The sequence below is a fragment of the Schistocerca serialis genome, chromosome 1 (assembly GCF_023864345.2).
Source record: "Schistocerca serialis cubense isolate TAMUIC-IGC-003099 chromosome 1, iqSchSeri2.2, whole genome shotgun sequence".
NCBI lineage: Eukaryota > Metazoa > Arthropoda > Insecta > Orthoptera > Acrididae > Schistocerca > Schistocerca serialis.
Window position 1 is genome coordinate 387,051,113 of NC_064638.1, and position 24,359 is coordinate 387,075,471.

The 24,359-nt window shown below is 39.0% G+C and overlaps 1 protein-coding gene across 3 annotated transcripts in view; it reads right to left on the bottom strand.

The window, feature by feature from the left end:
* Positions 1 to 1,444: 1,444 nt before the first annotated feature.
* Positions 1,445 to 24,359, bottom strand: part of LOC126471059 (E3 ubiquitin-protein ligase sina-like) — a 40,645-nt gene continuing 17,730 nt past the window's right edge. For all 3 annotated transcript variants that reach the window (XM_050099126.1, XM_050099133.1, XM_050099142.1), the window contains 4 exons: positions 15,121 to 15,327; positions 14,102 to 14,338; positions 13,569 to 13,741; positions 1,445 to 2,567 (listed from right to left, as the gene is read on the bottom strand). In XM_050099126.1, the coding sequence (XP_049955083.1) occupies positions 2,372 to 2,567; positions 13,569 to 13,741; positions 14,102 to 14,338; positions 15,121 to 15,327 (813 nt within the window). In that variant the 3' untranslated portion in view covers positions 1,445 to 2,371. The remainder of the gene's footprint in view (positions 2,568 to 13,568; positions 13,742 to 14,101; positions 14,339 to 15,120; positions 15,328 to 24,359) is intronic.

Consider the following 24,359-nt stretch of genomic DNA (forward strand, 5'->3'; position numbering starts at 1 on the left):
ACTGTTATACTGATTGTCCCTAGATCTACATTCTTCCTGTGTTTGACCTGCACCTTTTGAGACTGAAGACCATTTTGAGTTTCCCCAAGACACTCAACCTAAAAAACCACCCAGTCCACACCACACAGCCTCTCCTACCCTGTAGTTGCCTCCTGCATGTAATGGACTCCTGACCTATTTAGTGGAACCTGAAACACCACCTCCCTATAGTGCAAGTTGAGGAATCTGCAGCCTACATGGTCGCAGAACCATTTGTGCCTCTGATACAGACCCTCCACTCGTCTCTATACTAGAGGCCTGTTGACTGTGCAGAAAATGGTGAGCTCTGCTTTCATCTTGAAAGCAAGACTGGCAGCCTTTACTACTTCTGATAGCTGCTCCAAATCAGAGAGAATCTTTACCAACCCAAAGTGACAAGCATCACTGGTACCAACGTGAGCCATCATCTGCAGTTGGTTGCACCCTTTACTCTTCATGGGATCCAGAAGGGCTTGTTCCACATTTGGAATGATTCCACCCAGTATGTACAAGTGGTCATTGGCTTTCTTCCCCTCTTTGGCAGCCAAGTCCCTAAGGGGACCCATAATGCGCATAACATTGGGGCCCCCAACTACCAATAATTCCACCCTCTGTGACTGCCCACATCTTGCAGGCTGAGAAGTTTTCTCTGAAACAGGACAAGTGATTGCATCTGGCTGAGGGACAGTGTCAGTCACACACAGCACCTGGGACCTGTTTGTCAGACTAACTGGGAAGGCCTTATATTCGGCTCCCCAGGAAGTCTTTCGTAGCCTGCCAGCCCCCCGAGACGGCTTCCCACTCGACCAGGGGTCACGGGTCAACCTCAATGTGAGCAGTAACTGGGCTGTCCCACTGGTGCATACTCATTGGCGGACTCATGGGTCATGTTGAGTGTCCGTTGGATCCCCACAGCTGGTCTACAACAGTGATGCCCATCAAGCCTCAAGCTCTGTAACTCAAGCCAACATAACCTAGAGTTGAGAGCAAAGTGTCACCAATTCGGCTCGAATCTGCACACAGCAAACACAGTCCCTATCCATACTAAAGATTGTGGAAAATTACACTATATAGACAAACAAAGGACTATGAACACACGCTGCAGAACTCTATGTAGACACTGACAAAAACACAAGAAGTATGTCTAATAAATTAGATTAATGCAGAGATTAAAAAACTAACTATGCAAGCTTAAAGGAAGTTTTTGGCTACCAGTAAACAACAAATTTTCAAAATATTTCCTCAAATTACCAAAATGATTTTTTCCCCATATATTTTGTCTGTCACTCTCCACACAGATGTAAACTAATTTATTTTATATACTAAAATAAAATTCTAACTTGTGATTAGTGGTTACTCTAACTGTATACTTATTTGTAAATTAGAAGGTGTGTGAAAACTATTAAACTTTTAAATGCCACACAAGTAACAAAACACTGGGAAATGCCCCTCTTATTTATTCTGCAACAGTACGATATCAGCTTGCATTGATGTAAAAGCACATTGGATGATATACCTCTAGCCCTCTGGTTTGCATTATTGATATTAGAACTGCATGTTTTTGAGAGGATTTCTTACATTTTGATCAATAATAATAATTATTAAGTTTAAGATGAGATCCATAGATTCAGCCACACAGCAATGTTTTTCTTTTACAGTACCAATTTCAAATGCAATATCATTTGCTATGCATTTCTGTCTTTTGTAAGAATTTGTTCTAAACAAGTCTTAGGTGAAACCACTGTGATAGGATAGACAGAATGCTGCTGTCAACTAGCTGCAGCAATGTTTTACAAGATGTGTTCACAACAATATATTATACAATGTCACATCAGTAGTTAATATTTAGTACTGCCAAAAAAATTGGGATGTGCTATTCTGTTATTAGGTTGCCTCTTACATAAAATATATTTATTCCAAAATATTCAGTCACAACATTAATACTTTGTGTTCAGCTTGAACATCCATCTATATTTACAACAGTTTCAATGTAGAAATATTGCCTCAAGAAAATAACACACATTCTTAATCAACAGATGGCTTTGAGCCACATATAATATAGAATTCAGTATCAAATGCTATAAATTTTCTGGTCCTTGCAACATGACAGAAATGTATTGGTGAGACAACTCAAGTAATAACAAATGCATAAGAAAATCATTCATATACAACATACAGAAATACCATATAGAACACAGCTCTTTTAATTACAATACATATTATACTTAGTCTTTTAGCTGGCTCTATTCTCAAAAACACCCTAGCTTAACGTTAACAAAGGTATTACAACTTTCTTTTGTTAATTTTTTTAAAGACTGAGTTACTTTACTATGTAGTCAGAATCACATGAACCTTACAAATAGGAAACTTCAACTGTACACCACAGTTCACCATTTGTTATGAAGCTTCGCACAAAGTCCATACACCAGCAAGCACAATTGGCAGATTCAAGTATAGTGTCGACATTCTGTGTGTCAGGAAATGTCATATCTTGATAGGACACACTTTTTCTTCCATCAAGGCGAAAAATCCTCACTGTATACTTGAACCTGTAATTGAATTAAAAATATTACAGGTTCTTTCTTACAACTGAGTGAAGGTACAAAACTGGAGAATGAAATAATCAAATACATATTTAAGACAGACATAAAAAAGTGCAAATTATACGAAAGGAAACTGTTTACTTAATTAGTAACAACAGTCGAAACAAATCTGCTTTCTTTCAAAGAAATGTAATTCACAGACACAATTAGGTTAGCCAATGATGGGGGTCATCATTAGCCTTTACCAAAGCATTCAGCAAACTCCCTTTCAGATAGAATGTCTGCTGTGAGTTTTCAGGTGCACTAAATCTACAGCAGAATCCTTTATAATTAAGATAAACACTTTAACTCCAAATCTGAAGAAAATATAATTATACAGGGCTGAATGATGTCTTAATGTACATTGAACTTTTCTTGTGACAGTTGTGGAAGGCACATATTGAAATGCTATTGCCAATATTTCAGAAGGAAAAATAAATAAATAAAATGGTAGAATGTTGAAATTAGCACCCAGTACCTTGTTTTTTTTGTTTTTTTTTCTATAATAAAAAATGTGTCATTATTTTGTAGTATGATTGGACCTTTTAGTGAGAAATACTTTAATTTCCTTTACTTCATGCGTAGATACAATTTCAGTAACACTTTATGTAACATGCCTATTATGGCACGTAATATTCGTGATTTTGCTGAAGAAGATACAATCTGTTATAGTGTACAAATATTTAAGATTTGTCATTTGTTACAAAAATCAGAAAAAAATTGTACAACTAATATCTACTGTATTTCTTAGCATGAAAACTGATTTTTTGTCACAAAAAATATTCTACTTAATATTGGATTGAAAAGTCACACACAGAAATTATTTCACACGACATTTACTATCTCAGACAAAACAAACATACATACCCTGAAAATGCATCTCCTTAGTTACTTCGAATACATGCACCAAGTGTTTCAACATGTATTTCCCAGTAGGACAAGAGTTTCTTAGAACTCTACTGATTGGGAGAATACGCATTTGGGAATGATCAGTGTGACCTCGGCATTTGCACAGGATGCCTCATGCTTTCTTCTACAACAGGCCAAACTATGGACATCCATTGGTGTAATGTCAGGACAGTATGGCAGGTGCTAGAGCACCTGCAGCTGAATTGTGAAATCTTGGCACAAACAACATGGAACGATTCAGTGGCATGGGGCAGTCAGATGTTTCTGAGCTTCTGTTTGGGAAACACAATACTAATGCCAGAATTTTTTGGGCACTGATAGTATCTCATCTGAACTAAATTTCATTATCAGAACATCAAGCATGTCTCAGAACAGTAATTTAGAACTTCTTGGAATTGCATTGTTTCAAATTATTCCACCGACAGAAGGAAACAAGTGTGGAGGTTAACATTTTACAGACATGAAGTGCCAGCTCAGTTGCATACAACTGGGAGAAGAATATGGCCTTGGTTTTGCTGTAGGAACCCAGTCATTTATCTGAAGTGGTTTGGAGAGATCACAGAAAATTCATGTAATGTGGGCTTTTGAGCCCCAATCCTAACAAATCCGAGTTCAAATTGCTGACTAAAGAAATATCAACTTAATCCATCATTACAAGACTCAACATCATCATAAGCAACAGTAGCAGCAGGATCAATTCCTATTGATACACAAGAAGCAGAGGCCATCCACGAAACAGTTACTGGTGGCTCCATTTTAGCAAAATATTTTCTCTAATCTTCCTCTTTGATACTTTCAGTGCAATAGTGCATTTTCTGGTATTCTGAGCATTCTTCTGGCTGTCACTCTCCAGTTCAGCATCTCCTGCTCCACAGTTCCTTTAGAGTATTTTCAATAACTCTACTTTGCTTTGTTGAGTGAATAGTTTTTGCAGTGATTCTCCCTTTGTAGTGATGGAAAGAAAGATTCTACAATAATAATCACCACTATGAAATCTGCGTATTCTAGTCTAGGGGTCAAGAGTCCATCACAAAGTGGTTCTTCTATTTTGGATTCTGAAAGTGAAACTTTAATAGTAGTGCTATCTGTGAGAAGCTGGAAGAAAGGCTTCAGCCTTGGCTCAAGCTTATGGGTATATTTTTGTTGTTATCTGTGGCAACAGGCTGATTCTGTAACCACAAATGCACCTGTCATATGGTGATAAATGGACGTTGTGTTTGCTGCTGTTTTTAAAGCAGCGTGAACGAAGTGGGTGGACAATGCTGACAACTTTCAACTCTTTTCAACAATCATTAACAGCATCACAGCAGCACTTCCAGTAGATGGATGTATCAACAGCAATATTGCCTGCTGTTCTGGTCACTAGCAAAGTCCATATCTTTCCCACAATCATATTCATTGGTTGTATTTGGCTTATTTCCACCACCTCTCAGTTCTTCAATTCATTAAATGGCTGCTTTGCTGTTGCTGAAAAATCAACTGCCATATATCTTTTCTAGTGAAAGCCTTCTTATGTACCACTAGCAGAGCTGTACCAAGGTAACTTCGCATCCCTGGTCGAATTTCCAAAGCTTGCACGGTTCAAGGGAAGGAAATGCATACACAATGAGTGACAGCTTGGTGTGGCTTTCGGGTGGGTAGCATCATCAACCCTAATTTTTTTTTTAAGGTAAGGCAGGGGAAGCTGTGATAATTAATTGAAACCGATACCATACAATAATAAGAGATTTTTTTGTGGCCTCATTTCAATGGAATGGACATTCAAGAGTTGTTGTATCAAAAGGATGGTGCCATATGTCACACTTTCAGCAAAACAACCGAGTTGCTCCACAAGCAGTTTCTGGATCACCTCATCTCATGTAATGGAGACCAACACTGACAACCAAGGTCATGCAAATGAATCCCTTGTGATATTTTTTTTAGGGTTATCTTAAATCAATGGTGTATGTTCATTATTTCTATTTTCTGCTGAATTATTTTGTATGTTTCTGTACGTCCACCTTTACGGAGATGGTTGCAGGATCTCGGCTGTGCAGACTGAAATGTCAAGAGTTCCAAATTGTTATTTTATTGGGCTACCAGTTTCAGCAGTATATTACACCATATCCCTTACTTGGTTTGTAACATCATTTTTCTAGGCTGCACTACAATTGTGCAGTTACTATTTTGAGATAGTACAGATGATGTTAGTATTTTGTATTTTCTGAGTTTTTTCACAAATCCTGTATGACGTAAGTTAATATTGTCTTTGTGGTGTCACCGCCAGACACCACACTTGCTAGGTGGTAGCTTTAAATCGGCCGCGGCCCATTAGTACATGTCGGACCCGCGTGTCATCACTGTCAGGTCTCGCAGACCGAGCGCCACCACAAGGCAGAGACTGACGAGCACTCGCCCCAGTTGTACGGACGACGTAGCTAGCGACTACACTGACGAAGCCTCGCTCCTTTGCCGAGCAGATAGTTAGAATAGCCTTCAGCTAAGTCAATGGCTACGACCTAGCAAGGCGCCATTAGTAATATTGCATGTATCTATGGAGTCTCACTTATATCGTCAATAGCGATGTACCAAGGATGGATTAGTTAAGTATTCCAGAAGCTACGTACTTTTCTTTATAGCATTCATTACGTATCCTGTTACAGACCTATCTTTTGCCTGCGTGAACTAAACGCGTGTCTTTCGGCTACTTCCGTGGCGTGGCTGTCTTGCTACGCCACAACAGTCTTGACCTACTTATTTGCCTTATTTGCTTACCTTCAAAAACCACATCTTCATCTACACAGATACTCCGCAAGTCACCAAATGGTGCATGGTGGAGAGTACCCTTTACTGCTACTAGTCACTTCCCCTCCTGATCCACTTGCAAATAGAGCGAGAGAAAAATGACTGTCTGCATGCCTCCGTATCAGCCCTAATTTCTCATATCTTATCTTTGTGGTCCTTATGCGTGGTGTATGTTGGCGGCACTAGAATCGTTCGGCAGTCAGTGTCAAATGCCGGTTCTCTAAATTTTCTCTGGTTTTTACACATCTGTTGTCATTATGGTGTAAGCCTGTACATGTCAAGTGTTAGTTTTCATGCAACTGTTACTTTTATTACTTGACACAGGTGTTTATTCAGGTAGCACAACTGTATCTCTAATGCCTTGATAATACCCAACACAGTGTTCTGGTATATTCCCTGACATTCACATTCTCAATTAACCATCTTCTCATAAAGGTACCAACTGTCATATTAGACACTGTATGGTATACCCTGTCACATTTTCTGGTGGTTTCTCTGTCCGTAGGTCATATTGCCCTTTGTCCACCTGTTTAAGGGCGACATGACGTATAGAGGTACATGTCTTTGGTTGTTCTGATTGAAATGTGTAACTTTCTAATATTCTGTGTATGCATCGCAGTCTCTTCTTTAGACTCATTTCATAGGTTACGGTTTGGTATATCACCCAATCACATGCCTGCTTACCAACAAACCTATCACTTTCATGAGAACTTACCTCCAGTAAGTGGTTTATGTTCTTCTAGTATACGACAAAGTGTAATCAAATGTTTTACATTCAGTCTGTACACATACAGTGAATGACTACATTGTTTACTCCAGTTGTTTCACATGCATTGCATTAGATTTACACCCTGATTATCTAATTGTAACATGCAATATTGATCTCCATTTAGTAGGTTTTTGTTTATGATTATATGACATATATATTTGCCTCCCTAGTTTTTGTTAATACAGTGTGCAACTGTTCTCTTATTTTATTTCTTAAATTATCTGTAGCTTTGACGTAGCTCCCTGTACAGTTTGCTATTGTTATGTTATTACATATTACCACTGTATATGACTTGCACCACCCCCCTTTGTTATCTATTTCATACTTTTACCACTGATGTCTGTATACAGGAGCCTGAAGATGGCATAATATATTGTCCAAACTGATAGCCCAATAAAATAGCAATTTGAAAATTTAAACAGCTGAGAGGTGTTCGATTTGACATTCTATTTTGTATGTGTCCTTACTGAAAACATTTATGTTTGAAGCAAATTACACAGCAGGCAAGAATTGTTTTATCATAGAAGACACGAAATAGAGCACTGGAGAAAATGGGATCACGGATGACTTGCTCATATCGATACCACACTGGTGGACACCCTGAAAGTTATCCTGCAAATCTGCTACGTCAGCATTTGCTGGTGTGCCTGCATCACCCTTACTCTTGTGCAGTACAAGCTGCAAACTGCAATTGGAAAGGTCAGCTGCATCAGATATTTCACATCTCTGAGTTATATGAGGAAATTATATGTGATGTTGGTGAAATTCAAGTGGAGTTTTGTCATAAAATCATAGCGAATTCATGGACAGAATTCTTGCATGCCAGTGCTGTAGAGGTCATACGAAATATACATTTGTCTATACTTGAAATTACAAGATGTGTTGAACATGTTCATGAATTTTGTTAAAGCTTTTTTCAAAAATTAATGTTCGTAATTTGTTATGCGAAAATCACCACACTTTTTGAACAACACTACACATGGTTTAAATGTTTAGCAAAGAAACTTAAGGCATAAGAAGTTTTAGTATGTATCATTATTTTATTTGAACAAACAGAATAACATCCAAATATCTGGTACATATGTAAGGCCTACTTCCAGTGGTTTACGGCATCAGACACTTGATCAATTGTTGCTGATAACCAATGGCAGAGCATACCGTTGTTTACATGAGGCTTTAACTTAGGTGAACAGAGGATAGCTGTTTACAAGCATGATGACTAACCCCTACAGAAATATTACTATTGAATTCTTTTTTGTTTAAACACCAGATTTTACAGACCAAAACTTGATAGCAAAAAAGTACTGGTTGGAGGGGCAAATAAATTACTACTTATCCCCTCCACCTTTTTTCCTTGCTTCCTCCACCATCACGTCTTGCTCAGTCCCTAGTTGTCAGAAATTGGAAGTCTACAATGAAATAGCATATGTGTTTCAGCACCAAGTCACTGAACTTTGAGATCATACAATATTATATTGAAGTAGGCACAAGAACACTGTTGAACAGGAGTGAGTTGTATACTTAGCAGCTGTGTGCACCAAGTGTACTGAAATGAAATGAAATGAAATGTCGTGTGGCTAGGGTCTTCCATCAGGTAGACCATTTGCCTGGTGCAAGTCTTTTGAGTTGACACCACTTCAGCAAAACGCGCATCGATGGGGATGAGATGATGATGATGATGATTGTTGCGCTGACCACTCAGCTATCGAGGCGGACACTGTGTGTACTGTTGTCATGTTAGCGATAGACATCTGTTCAGTAGTAGTTGTTTCTTTGTGTTCTATTTGGCCACAATGACAATGTAACACCAGCATGCATATATTGTCCCAGGCCGAGGGAAAACCTCTTCTTGCAGGTAGGAAGTAGAAACCTGAGGGGTAGCTTCTTCTTCTTCTTCTTCTTCTTCTTCTTCTCCTCCTCCTCCTCCTCCTCCTCCACCCCCCCTCCCTCCCACACCCTTTCACCTGCTCTGAGCCTAAGGTGTCCTATCTCGGCCCCCTCTCAGTACAGCCTTGATCACATGATCTAGTCTAGAAATAACAATGGTTTCTACACTGGCCATTTGTCTATTCATTTCTCACTTCTCTGCTCAATGTATCATTTCAGAATAATCTTTCAACTCTTGCCTATCTATTAAAACACACACACACACACACACACACACACACACACACACAGAGAGAGAGAGAGAGAGAGAGAGAGAGAGAGAGAGAGAGAGAGAGAGAGACCAGTATGGCTACATTGTGCCAGACAGCTGCATACGTTGTACTAGAACTAGTAGTGATTCGAGAATTTCCACATAAATTCTGCAACCACTCGACCTTCTGCCGCCTCGAACACGCGTTGTTTCAAAGATAAATGTGTGTGTGAGAGAGAGAGAGAGCCTATTTACTGCGCAACACATGTCTGTGTGTGCAGGATGGATATTGGTCATGGGAGGACAGGAGTTGCATCAGATGAGCGACGCCGACAAGCGTTTGCCGCTCATGCCATAGAACCTGTATGGAGGGTGCAAGGAGTAACTACATATTATTCCTTGGTGGTCGAATAATTGTAATTGTTATAGACAATTGAAACATGATGTGTCTAGAGACTCTTACTTAATCTTGGTGTTAGACTTCCTAGAAGCAAGACCTGTTTTTGAATTTCCGAGTGATTCTAAAACGAAACTCATTTGTAAATGTTAATTAAGTGTGTTTCTAAAGCCCGAAGTATGAGTGCAATATAACATGACGGAGGCATTTATGTCTAAGAAGAGAATTTGACGATGTAAAAATACATCGTGAATTGCCTACTTTTTTTAATAAGGACGGCAATCCGACTTTACACATTCTATCGTCGAAACCTTTAGAATGTGGCAATCGATGTGATCAGAGCTCGAAAAAGAGGAAATTTGAAACAAAATCAAGATAAAAAGATATTCTGAGTTGCCATAGCAACCAATAGTAACAAGACAGAGAAACTTTCGCAGAGTGGGATTCTGCATAAACAGTAAAAAGGGGTGAAAATTAATAAATACCATACAAGAAAAGAGGCAAGGAAAATCTCAACAGTTTAGACTAAGAAGAGTTACGACGAGATCTATTTGGTGATGAAGATCCAGTGTGGAGAGTAAGCAGCCCTCATACACATCAAGGGGGCGTGAGCCCCGTAACCAGCAAGCGACACCAATGGCGCCAGCTGCTGCTAACGAGTGCTGACTACAAATCCATTCACCGCTACCGATGCTGAAACCAAACCGCCGGCGCCCATGCTGTTCATTGATGCTGATTCCACACCGGCTCACCGACGCATGCCTAAAACTCTACGCAAGGTGAGCGAAAGACAATAATTATTTGAGTGAGAAGTTAAGGACATGGTTCAATATAGACTGTTAATATAGTTATCACAATCAGAGGTGAATTTATTTTAATGATCACTAGAGCTAAAAGTAAGGGGAACATGGACAATACTCAAAAAACTGGGGAAACATCAGAACCAGCCACGGCCATGCCAGCAAGAAAAGAAATGCCAGACTAGACTGAGGTAGCAAATGTAATTAAAGCACTAAGTCTTAAATTAGACTCAGTGAAAACTCAACTAAATGCTAAATTAGATGAACAGAAAGCGGATTCCGCTGCTAGAAGAAAGGAACTAAGTGCTATTTTTAGTGAAAAACTAGAAGCACAGGGCGAGGTTTTAAATGCTGAGTTCAATGTCTTAAATGATAAAGTGGAGAGTTTGCAATTAGATTTAAAGAATGAATTAAGTAATTCCATGACTATCCATGTAAACCAACTGCTCACTGACTTTAGTCAGAGACAGAGTAAACAATTTCAGGACTTAGCTAAAAAAACTAGAATTTGATATTGAAAATAAATTTAATAATGTAGAAACTGAACTTGGCAAAAAGTTAGGATCATTTCAAAGTGTATGCAACGTTACATTTGATGCTGTAAAGCAGAGATTGCACACCTTAAAAGAGGGTTTGGAAAAACAGGATAAATTAATACCTATAGTCCAATTGCAAATTGCAGGCGTTAACACATGAGTTAATAACATGGAAAGAAATTTTAAAGAGAAACTAGTAACTTCAGACTTAATAAATATAAGTAATCTGGAGGAACAGGTAGAGGAAATAATCGATCGAAAAGCTGCCGTGAGGAAGGAAACGTTTTGACTGTTGCTTTTTCTAAATTTAATGATAACAGCAATGTTATAGACAACTTGTGTGAAGAATTTACACTTGTCCATGACAGAGTAGAAAATAGAATAACTACTTAATGTTGTGTTTCCTAATAAAGTGGTAATTGTTTTGTTGTGGGGAGGCTTTCACACAAAATTTAATGAGCAGTATTGGTCCATAAGTAACTGAGTGACGTTAAGGTTGGATCCACGGGATCCGGGCAGAGTCACATCTGTCTCCCAGGGATGTTAACGTTCTGTGTTAACAGGCGGAGGGACAGCCGTTGGATCCCTAGTTTTTTTCGGTGTTTCTTCTGTACTATTTTTCCTGCACCGAATTCCCTTCAAATCTTAAAACTATTCTGTGATCTCTTCTTGAATTTTTAAACTATCCCATATTGTTAGTACCTAGGAAACTATAATGACTAAAAGATAACAGACTTAAGAGAATCACAGATGAACAGTGTAAACACAAAATGCAATGAACAGTATATAGTATTAGTGGAAAACATAATATGATGGTACTATTCAAACAGAATGATATCTAGATGACACAAACTGAACATAATCTTTTATATGTCTATAGAAATATAGTGTAAACTTAATGACTAAACAACTATTTAGCATAGTGTATAATTTTCTATTTAGTATAGAATATTTTATATCTTTTATGAAAGGTGATGTAGATGGGAGGGTTTGTATCAATTTTAATCTTTTATATGTCTATAGAAATATAGTGTAAACTTAATGACTAAACAAGGGTAATGTAAGTAATAGCATGATCTACACCGACAGATAAATCATGACTAACACTAAACACACATCACACCTTCCAGACAACCCTCACAGACAAGTGTGACTGATTCTTCACCATTTGCCGTTCCATAGGTGTTGCTAAGATTTTTCTTCGGGGACCTCAAGGGTGGAGGTGAGAATGTCTGTTCTGTAGGAGACGATTTAACACCATACCTCCTCCAGCTTCTCACTCAAGTACCGGCGAGGTAGGGTCCTGGGGAAGGGGGATGGGAAGGGTTTCCTGTCTTTGGGCCCATCTCGTCCTCTTCTTCAATCTTAGCAAACATTTCTACTTTTTCCTTTCTTACTTCTCATTTGAGTTCCTGTCTATCCATCCCTCTTTACATATTCATATACTTCTATTGCTGAAGTCCTTATTTTCCGTGGTTTCCAATAACCTTCAACTTATTTCATATAAGTAGGCCGAAGAATCAGGATACACAGACACACTTAAGCATACACACAACGGAACACAAAGACGCAAACAATGAAAGGAGAGATTTAAAACCATCAAGTATTGTGGGGGAAGATGTGTATACATCGTGAAATGTGCACACATTGTTGTTTATTGCGACGGTTTTACAGCACAAACACCTGTGTATATATATATATAAGAACAATGATCGTTCCATATCGCCTATGTGCACAGGTATAGAAGAACTATGCTAATTTTACATTGAGTATACCTAAGTAGGAAGTGTGAGTAAGGAAACAGAACATAAGCGAGACAGGTCAGTCTAACAAATATTCTGATGAATTTGAATTGTAGGATGATAGTGGGACTCTTATAGTTTGAGTAAAATGTACTGAACAGAGCATATAGACATCGTTAGAAGTTGTTGAGTAAAGGAGGACTCGGGTATGAGATGAAGTATTAAGAAGGAAGCGTAAAATGTGAAGTTGATTTTCAATTTTACCAGAGAATATTTAATTATAGTGTACATAAAGATGTATACTAGGGCATGGAACCATGAGGCCTACTCGTAAAGTATAAGGGGGGAGCACCCAGCATTTATTGAATGTGAAAGGCACTAGCTCAAGAAAGGATTCACCCAAAAGCTAGCAAAGTTTTCAGTCTTGTCTATGTGCCTCTGACGACCCAATGCCTCTACCGTTTGTTTGTTTGATAGTTATCTTTACTATTAAATTATTCACATTCTACCAGGACTTCTGATTACCAAACTCGGCAGTGAAACACTTCAAAACATGAATTTGGAAATAATGTACACATCAAAGCTTTAAAAATTTAGGGTACTGAGGTGTTTAGAAAAAAGTTATTATTACACCTGTCTCACAAACACATCACCAATGTGATGTCAAAACTAAACTTGCCAGTCTACTTCAGTGAAGTAAAGATACACGACATTTTCAATACTGTAACTAAGTAATCAAAACCAATGGAACAATGCTAAAAATGAATATTAATACAAAACTAGAATGCAGTTACTTAAGAGTAATTCCACATACAACATGGGATGATGATGACGATGATGATGATGACGACGATGAGGAGAAGGAGGCGGAGAAGAAAGAAAAATACAACTTACTGCTTTGCATTTTCTTCTCGACCCAAATACTGGACTGTTGCATAAAACAACTGTTTGGTTGTATCAATGCGACGATGGATAAGAAACATTTCTCCTCCCAGCACATGCAGCACATCCATATTTGTACCATCAAATTTTGTGTACACAAATGTCACACTCTGTTCTGCCCAGAGCTGAAAATGGCATTTTAAGATCATTACAAAAGCATTTTATCATCAAAATACAGAATGATGAATATTAAATTATTGCCTGTAGGCATAACAGGCTCTCAGTGTCTTGAGTAGCATCAGTATGACTCAAAGACCTTATTTGTGGATCACATATCAAGAGTGTGTGTGTGTGTGTGTGTGTGTGTGTGTGTGTGTGTGTGAGAGAGAGAGAGAGAGAGAGAGAGAGAGAGAGAGAGAGAGAGAGAGAGAGAGTTTTGAGAAAATGACACTTTCCACATCAAAACAAACATCACATGTGTGAGCCATGGAATTAGTTCAATAACTACTAACTGGATGAAGTCTAATAAGATATCAGTGGCTAACCTGCTCATGATGCTCCTCTTGTAAATGTGAAACCATCTGATGCAGTTGACCTTTCCAATTGCAATTTGCAGCATCTACTGCACAAGAGTAAGGGCGACGAGGGCACACCAGCAAATGCTGACTTAATAGAGTTGCAGGATAGCTTTCAGAGCATCCTGCAGTGTGGTATCGACATGGGAAAGTCATTCGTGATGCCATTTTCTCCAGTGCTCTATTTCGCGTCCCTACAAGCATATTCTGTAATAAAATAATTTTTGTGCAACTACACAATTTCCATCAAACGTATTTTTAATGAGAGCACATACAAAATAATTCAGCAAGCTGATGGAGCACTATACCCAATGCTTTTCCTATACCATAGACAAATCTCTGTCTTATTAACAAATTTACAAAGTTTATGAAAACAAATAAAAATGGTCTATTTGGTGATGTGGCACCTACTATCCATACCAGCAGTCTACGAGTTATTGGTACACATGGGCAAGACATGTGTGTGGGAAACAACTAAAACTTCCCACTCACTGTTCAGACAGTTTTCTGCAACTACTTCAAAAGCTTTGCAAAGATATGTGAAATGGATAAGTTCAAATTATAGTTTGCAATTAAAATGTATATGCTGGGGAGAAGAGAACTTCTTTCAAACAGAAAAAATAAGCCATAAATTTTAAATAATATTATTACTTAATTTCCAATAACAAAACAAACACAACATCCTGGAAACATAATACTGAATGGAAAAATTATACAACCGCTGGGGAAAATGCCAACACAGCATGCTGAAGGCTATTAATGCTGTATGGTGGTGTATCAATATTATCCTGTGTCCAAAAGATGTCCACTGCATGTAACGAGGCACACAGGACAAACACATACTTTTTATTCATATTTCTGTAGTTTTCAGATTTCAAAAAGCCCTCTGGATCTGACAAAGAGTTGTTTTAATAAATATATGTGCCATCAATAAGTTATTAAAAATCAAATAAATGAGTGAGATGTGAATGTACTGAATGTTAACATACCTTTCTACAAAGGGGACATGTGTTTAGCTTGTCAGAACATCCAAAACATATGTTGTGTCCAGCTTCACACATACGTATATTCTCATACATGAAATCAAGGCATACTGGGCACTCCAGTTCCTTCATGACCTCATCCTCTGGGGACAAACTTGTCCCCGTTGTTTTGATATCTTCAACAGATAATGAAGACATACTTGAAGAGATATTCTGTTGACAAAAGAAGAGAATAATTAAAAACCTGGTAAGGTCTGCTAATTTTACAATAGTTAGTGAAATGTGAAAATTCTAATCCATGGAATATGGCACATTTACAAGTAGCACCTCACAAGATTAATGCAAACAATAGGCTTTAAACACAGGGGAAAAATTGCTCTACATTACATTTGCAGCCTACTGCATCATATGAAGGCAGCTGGATTGGGTGTCAAAATATTGTGAATAAAACGAAACAAAAAATTCCACTCTTCACTAGAAAGCACACCAGTAATCAATCACAATGAGAAAACCTGAGATATCACACACCGATTGTAATAAGCAAATCTTTAACATAGTGCAGCTCTTCAGCAACTGTGAATTGTTCAGAAATTTAAAAAAAATCAGCCTTCAGTTGCAAGGTAAAATTTTACTAGTTTGCCTAGGTTTCGATGCCAATAATATCACTTGTGCTGAATGTTCCTGTTATTACATTGACCAGACAGGAAGGGCCCTGTCCGTTAGGTTTAAGGAGCATCTGCTGACTACAAGCGGTGATGGAACACGAGGATCTACATTTGCTGAACATCTTGTCCCTAATGGCCCATGCTCCCAAGCCTCTAAAAGATGCAGAACTTTTGCATAATGAAGTCAAAAGCTGTAAATTAGACACCCTTGAAGAATTGCAAATTTTTAAACATCATATTATTGATAGAGAAAATTTACTTAATGATCAGCTGCAACTAAAAAATAGAAATTATTTCGAAGGATTTCAACCTTTACTCCAGAGGAGTTGACCCACAGTCTGCTTCGAATGGCTGATGCTGTTTCCTATCTGCTTTGTCCCTTTATTACAGTGTGATTGGACAATATGTGTCTATGTATTTTGTATTGTACTGGTAATGACATCTAGTTGCTAAGGTGTTTCTTAATTTGCCTGTTTTATGTTCAAGATATTTTATGCTTCGCACATTTGTGTTTCCCATACTAATTTATTAGTTACTGTAGTGGGGCTTCGCCTTCTTATTACAATATTTGAATGTAAATTTTCATGCCCTGACTTTCTAGTTAGTTCCCAGGTAAATTGTTTAATATACTATACCAATATGTAGGTTTGTCCATTTGCAGGACTGCTTCCCATCACAATTGGTTTACAATTTAAGTTTGCTCTAAGTAATTTTGAGACAGCTTGTCTCTAGTGCTTGCACTTGCGCATGTGCTTGGCTGCTGGCTGAGCCTCGCCATGGAACTGCTCGCGATGCCTAGTTTCCTTGTTGCTTACATGTGACTCTTATTCCTGGCTGGTGTAGCTCCGTCTAAGTTTGTCTTAATGTTTTTAGTTTTGACAGACATAATCTTATGGCTATGCGTCTTTATTCTGTTTTAATTTTATTCTGTGACATGGCCAACGTTTGGCCCTCAAAATAATTTAAGTTTTGTAAGTACCATGATTTTCTTTATTATGAAATAATTAGACTGGTGATATATTTCAATGTGTAACATATGTGCATATGGGTTAATTTATAGGTTCTGAAGAAGATACCATTATTAGTATCGAAAGCTAGGTAAACTAATAAAATTTTACCTTGCAATTGAAGGCTGATTTTTTTAAATTTTTGATTTTAATAAGCTTTGTAAAGTTTTCATAATGCTCTACTTTACAAAATGTGAAGTCTACTTTCAAGTAAATCAAACACCTTTCAATTTCAGCAGATGAAATGATCACTGTATCAAGCAGAAATCTACAGACACCAGTACTTGAATGCTGGCCCCAATTTTGACCAGAACCGAGGTTCGAATCTTCCTGCACATCAGTTGGGGGTCTGAAGATGGCATAGTAAATCACCGAAATTTGTAGTCAAATAAAATAACAGTTTGGAAATTAGATGGCTGAAAGGTGGTTGATTTGAATTCTGTTCTACCTTAGTGGTGCCACTGCTGTCCCTGGGCCATCATGGGCTAATCTCTGCAGGTAAACAAGTTCCCATTAAGGAAAGATTCCTCCAGACTATGTAACAATAGGTTAATCACGAGCTGTTTGTTTTAACCATCCCTTTACTTCATCCTCCTTATATTTTCATATCACACTTCCAACCCTTTCAGTTTTTCAGATCTGGAAAATGTATTGTAAATTTGATCTCATGTAGGATTCCCTTTCCAGTCTTAGACAATTCGTTTCAATAATTCTCAGCTTTTTTTATTTCCCAACAGGTCTCGGGTGTGAATCAACTTCTAGGCAGATGTCAATATTCAAATCTGCAGTAATGTTCCAGTTCTTTTTAATTTTTTTCCATCTCTCTCAATACTAAAACTGATCTCAAACAGAAACATGACCATTTAGAAACACAAAACATACTTTATTCGTGCAAATCCTCACTGTTTATTGTAGGAAAAAAATCCAATGGCTCATTTGCTACAATGTGGCAATTTTGATTCCACAGTAAACACCAATCTACTGTAGAGTCTCATTCCAGTCTAAATCAATGAGTAATAACTATTTTTCAAAGATAAATCTCAGTAAAAGCTACAGGATAGGCAACATCAAATTGAGGAAGACTTTACAAATAACCACAGGCTGGAAATATACTGCTATGGCCATAAAATGATAATACCTACACAATGAGTGCAGAGAAGGGTGTGCTTTTGAACTAACTAGGCACAGCTAGTACTTTATGCTAAAGAGAGCCATACTATTTAACGATTTCAGTTAAATAGTCAGGGCTGAGCAAGCTTTAAATTCTTGTCCATGATTGGGTACACTAACCACAAGTTTGATGTGACGTTTACTGTCTAAAGCTAGACAATAAATTAAACTATGCTAAAGATACTGAAATGTCACTGATCTGCTAAGATAATAAGCTGTACAACAAAAACAGCACTGCAGTAATACAGTCAACATGGTGCCATGAGGTGCCTATGTTATTAACAAAATGCAATGGCCACATATTTTGATTTTTGTTAATGTACTGGGAAAATGAACTTTTATAACATTAACAGCTAATCAGTAAAAAAAAAAACAGAAAATAAATTTTAAACTTTTTTTTCTCAAATCACATTTTTAAGAGCAAATGCTCAAAATTCCAACCTACAAGGTTGACAACATTGAAAAAATAATTGTAACTTTTTCTCTCAAAATACCTGGCATGTCATATTTGATAGTCATAGTCTCGAACAACAGCTTCGCAACAGTGTATTTCTGACCTAAGATGACTTGAAAAATTGTGCTTGATTCAATGTCCTCAACAATACTTTGACCTTATTATCAGACTTGTTTTTCTCCGCCCTATAAGTTCACCTCATACACACGAGGGCAATGAAATATGGCACTTACAAGTACTAACATAACCGGCTATACTGAAGTTGCCTCCCCAACTGACAGTACCCTCTTCATCACCAACACTACTGTATCCTGTGACAAAGGCACGGTTCCTGACACAGGCGGCCATGCCTCAGACAGTATCAATGCACCTGTAGGCACTGAAGGACTCCACTACATTGCGCACATAGAATCTGGACAACTTGTTCCCTACTGTCACCAGCAAAAGAGACTAAACTTTGTTGGTGGAGGATTATACAGATCCTGACAAGCCAATGGATGCCAGTATTCACCAGGAGACCGACTGGTGGCAGCTCGGGTGTCCCCCATTACAATTGTGCAATTCTGTCAAGTGATCTGGACAGTACCACCAGACACTGCTGCTCGTCTACTGGTGTCGAAGACAAAAAGGCCATTAGATATGGAGCACAAGCTCAGGTTTGAGGTGAAATTAAACCACAAACTCCTCAAAGGAATTACTCCACCACTAGCCTTAAGTCAGGGGATGGTAACATTTAAGGGCATGCATTACACATTGCCAAAACTGGAAAATCTTGTATGGTACAAACAGTTCTATTTTAATATTTTATAGATTTTCAATAAGGGATAAGGTAAAATTCAACAGCTTTTTGTTTTATCAGTCATACCTTAGAAATTAGCTTAGCATGACACATTTATAACAATTTAGTGACAGAAACATATTTAATATTTTTGAAGTGTAATTTCATTCAGAAAGAAAAAAATTTGCAATCAGTATGCAGAGGCTTAAGCGTATGCAGAAGGAGGAATTTACATGTGTAAGTATTATTGCTATACAAAATAAAATAAATAATAAAAAAACAAATGTGACATAAAGGGTTTCCTGATGCTCTACAATAAAAAGCTTTGCGATTGCATAACTTCGAAAATATTATTCCAATCTGGTATTACTGAACACAACATAGCCAAGTGAAGGTTATATATCTCAAACCCGAATGAAAATGCCGAAGAACAATACCTTATTAAATTTCTTTACAAAAAGTGATGAATATGGGTTACTATGTGATGTTTTTGAACATGAAGTGGTATCAGTAAATGAGATGAAAAAACACTGCCTGGAAATTTTGATGTCAGAGATGTACCTGAATCTTCTTCACAAAGCACTGAAAACATTGATGAAATTGACAAAACTTGAGCAATGTTCGCATATTAGCACCCATGATATCTGAAATGAACTTAATATTTATCAAGAAACAATTCTAAACTATTTAGATAATATTCTATAGTAACATCTTGATCCCATATGATCCGGTTGCAGACCAACATTCAATGTGCAAAAAAGTAGCTGACACAGAAAGAATTTTCACAATTTTCGAAGTTATAATACATAAAAATTCTGGTCAAGTGCGACATTGATGACTGAAGAAGGTGATTTTCGAAGTAAAATGAAAAAGTGAGGACTGGCCAAGAGAAGCACTGCTGCTGCCGCTGCTGCAAAAATGCACACACTGTCCTGATAAATAATGTTGTGGACAGAACTTTGTGCATCATCTCATCACCCTATCTGCACCTTCTTAGAAGTGACATGAACGGGCCACTTACGGCCATATATGCTGTTGACCAGGACAGGGTTGTAACATCTGAGGGCATCAGTTTCATCTATAACATGCCTCAGCCAATACTCTAGCAACAAGTTGTACCAGCCTCGGCCTTTCTCATAGTCACAGCATACAGGAGAAATGGGTCAGCAACCTTTTTTTTTTTCTTAATTTATTAAAACTAATATTTTTAATACCGTTGAAGTTGCATCGAGAAATAATCCTTACTTGCAGCAACTAGTTTCGAACGTACTATCCATATCAAACCATTGACTTCATCATAAGTATTGAAACTCCATACAACCATTACATTAGCAAATACCCAAAACTGACAATCATGAGTAACACGTACATATCATCAACCTCATATTACCAGTGGTTCTTGCCACACAGTATCCTTTAGCTACCAGGATACTGTGTGGCAGGAAGCACTGATAATACATTATAGCTGATTTGTACATGTGACTCTTGATTGATGAATGTGGCTATCTGAAAATGTACTGGCTGTATTATGTTTCAATACTTACAATGAAGGCAATGGTTTGATAATAGACATTGTGCCCAAAACTAGTCATTGTAAATAAAGGATATTTCTCATCACAGCTCTAACAGAATTACAAATAGTGGTTTTAATATTGCTTTACTCATCACTAACCTCTGTTGCTAATAAAATGTTTAGGGATGGGTCCTCCCACAACCACCTTCACTTTACTTGGAGATTGGCTGTGGATTCCAATAGATGAGATTGTGTATGTACTCCTACTTTGGATGTGTCTCTGTACTTTCTTCAGGTCACAAATTAGATAGTATTAGTACCATGCCTATGCTGCAACATCACCTCTTAAGTTCTGAAGGTGTAGTGCTATATTGGTTGGTTGGTTTAAAAGGGTGGGAAGGGACCAAACTGCTTGGTTATCAGTCCCTTGCTCCTGTTAAAATAATTCCACAAGAGAAAGAATAAAACAAAACGAGACATACAGCGCAATACCGAAACGACGGAAAAATCACAAGAATGACAGAAATGCAACAAACACTACATGAACAAAAGAGGACAAGAAAATAGAGAGATGCGAGAAACAGGTAGAAGAGATTAAAACAAGAAAGCAGATTACCATGGCTGGCTGACCACGAAAATAAAAAGGAGAAGCCAGCTACTCTACAACACATTAAAACCTCCAGCCTAAAAGCACTAGGGTAGAAGATACAGAGGGACAAAGGACATGCACTAAAACTTAGATAGGATGTTAAACCCACCCTCACATGTAAAACATAAAACCAAATCAGCCGATGAGGCATAGTCAGCTAAAATTAATGGCAACGAGTCCAATAACCAAAGATTTCATCACAGGGCAACCAAAGAAGCACACCACAACAGAATATGGGCCACCATCAACCAGGCGCCGCACCGACACTGAGGTGGGTCTCCACGGCGCAGGAGATAGCCGTGGGTGACTCAAGTGTGGCCTTTGCAGAGCCAGCAGAGAACCACAGAGTCCCTGCCAAAGGCCCACATGGAAGATTTCCACACTTTCATAGTCTCCTTAATGACACGTCATTTGTTGTGTGTACTGTTAAGCCATTTTGTCTCCCAAATCTGAAAAACTTTGTGGCATAATAACGAACACAAGTCAGTTACAGGAATGCCGATCTCCATACACAGTTTCCATGTAGTCTGGCCAGCCTGTTGACCAGTTCATTGCCTGGGATGCCGACGTGTCCTGGGGTCTAAACAAACACCACTGAATGACTGGATCGTTCCACGGCGTAGATGGACTCCTGGATGGTTGCTACCAAAGGATGACAAGGGTAGCACTGGTTGATAGCTTGGAGGCTGCTCAAGGAGTCAGTGCAGAGAAGAAATGACTTGCCAGGGCATGAGCGGATGTGCTCAAGAGCACGAGATATAGCCACCAGTTCTGCAGTGAAAACACTGCAGCCATCTGGCAAGGAGTGCTGTTCAATATGTACACTGTGAACGTAGGCAAAGCCAACGTGACCATCAACCATAGAGTTGTTGGTGTAAACCACTTCACAGCACCGGTACATGTAAAGAACTGAGAGGAAGTGACAGTAGAGAGCTGTGGGAGTAACTGAGTCCTCAGGGCCATGCGAAAGGTCCAGACGAAGGCGCAGCCTAGGTATAAACCATGGAGATGTATGCAGATGGACCCAGAAGGGAGATGGTAAAGGAAAGGACTCTAGTTCACACAGGACGGATTGGGTATGAACTGTGATCGAAGCCCTGACCTGGGCCACCAATGCGGGAGATGAACTGCCGTGGATGGGAAAAGGAGACAGTAATTCGGATGCTCAGGAGAACTACGAAAGTGTGGAACGTAACTGGCAAGCAGTTGTGCACACCTAACCTTCAGTGGAGGGACTCCAGCCTCCACCAGGAAGCTGGCGCAGCAACACCAGTACTGGAGGAGCAATACAGTACTGGAGGAGCAGTACAAAATGCAGAAGTCGTCTGCATAAAGAGAAGGTGAGACTGACGACCCTACAGCTGTTGCTAGACTGTTAATGGCCACCAAAAGTAGAGACACACTCAATATGGAGCCCTGGAAGACTCTATTCTCCTGGATGTGGGGGGAACTATAGGAGGCACCAACTTGGACACAAAAAATACGGAGCAACAGGAAGTTTTGGATAAAAATCGGGAGCAGACCATGGAGACCCCACTCACAGAAAGTGGCAAGGATATGATGTCACCAGGTTGTGTCATAAGCTTTCCGTGAATAAAAAATGACAGCAACCATGTGTTGGTGCCTGAAAAAGGCTGTTTGGATGGCAGACTCGAGGGAAACTAGATTATCAGTGGTAGAGCAACAATGGAGGAAACTGCCCTGGCATGGAGTCAGTAGGCCCAGTGATTCTAGGAGCCAACACAGCTGCCGACTTACCATACATTCTAGCAGCATAAAAAAAATGTTGGTGAGGCTGATGGTCTGATAGCTATTCACATCAAGCGTGTTTCTACCAGGTTTGAGCAATGGAATGATGATGCTCTCCTGCCACTGTGATGGAAAGACACCATTGCACCAGATCCTATTGAAGATGATGAGGAGATATCACTTGTAGTCCGATGAGAGACATTTAATCACTGTGGATCCGATCTGGACAAGGAGCTGTGTAGGGGCAATGTGCAAGGGCACTGATGAGCTCCCACTCCGTAAATGGAGCATTATTAGGTTCACTATGACATTCAATGAACGAGAGGAGTTTCCCTTTCATCTGCCGTTTGAGGATGCGAAAGACTAGGGGGTAATTCTCCAATGCAGAGGCTCGAGCTTAGTGCTCAGCAAGTTGCTCAGCAATTGCATTTGCATCGGTAGATAATACGCCACTGATGTTAATGCCAGGGACACCTGTCAGGGTCTGATACCCAAAAATACGTGTAATTTTCATCTAGACCTGGGAAGGTGACATATGGCACCCAATGTACCTCTCCCAACACTCCTGTTTCCATCTTTTTATAAGGTGGCGAACACAGGCACAGAGCCGCTTAAAAGCTATTAGGTGCTCCAGGGAAAGGTGCCGCTTATGTCACTGTAGAGCTTGCCGATGCTCCTTAATTGCCTCATGATTTCTGGCAGCCACCAAGATACTGACTTTCGCCGGGGGCACCCTAATTAACAAGTAATCTCGTTTTCAGCCACAGAAATGATTGTCCTGGTGACTCGCTCAACCACAACATCGATGTTACCGTGTGTGGGAGATTCGATGGTGACAGCGGAGGTGAAAGCTTCCCAGTCGGCCCTTTTAAAAATCCATCTGGGTAGGAGTCTGCGGGCATGACGCCGGGGGATTGACAGGAAGATGGGGAAGTGGTCACTCCCATACAAGTCATCATGGTCCCTCCAGTGGACAGATGGGAGAAGTACTGGTCTGCAAAGTGATAAATCAATGGTCAATGAAATGTGTGGGGGCCCCAGTATTTAAAAGGCAGAGGTCAAGTTGAGAGTAAATTTTGGACATCTCTACCTCGGCCAGTAAGCACGGTGCCACTCCACAAGGGGTTATGAGCATTAAAATCTCCCAAAAATAGGGAAGGTTTAGGGAGTTGATGAATCAGTTCGGCCAATACATTTAGGAGTACTGCACCATCTGGAGGAAGATATATGTTGCAGATGATTATTTCCTGTGTCATCCTT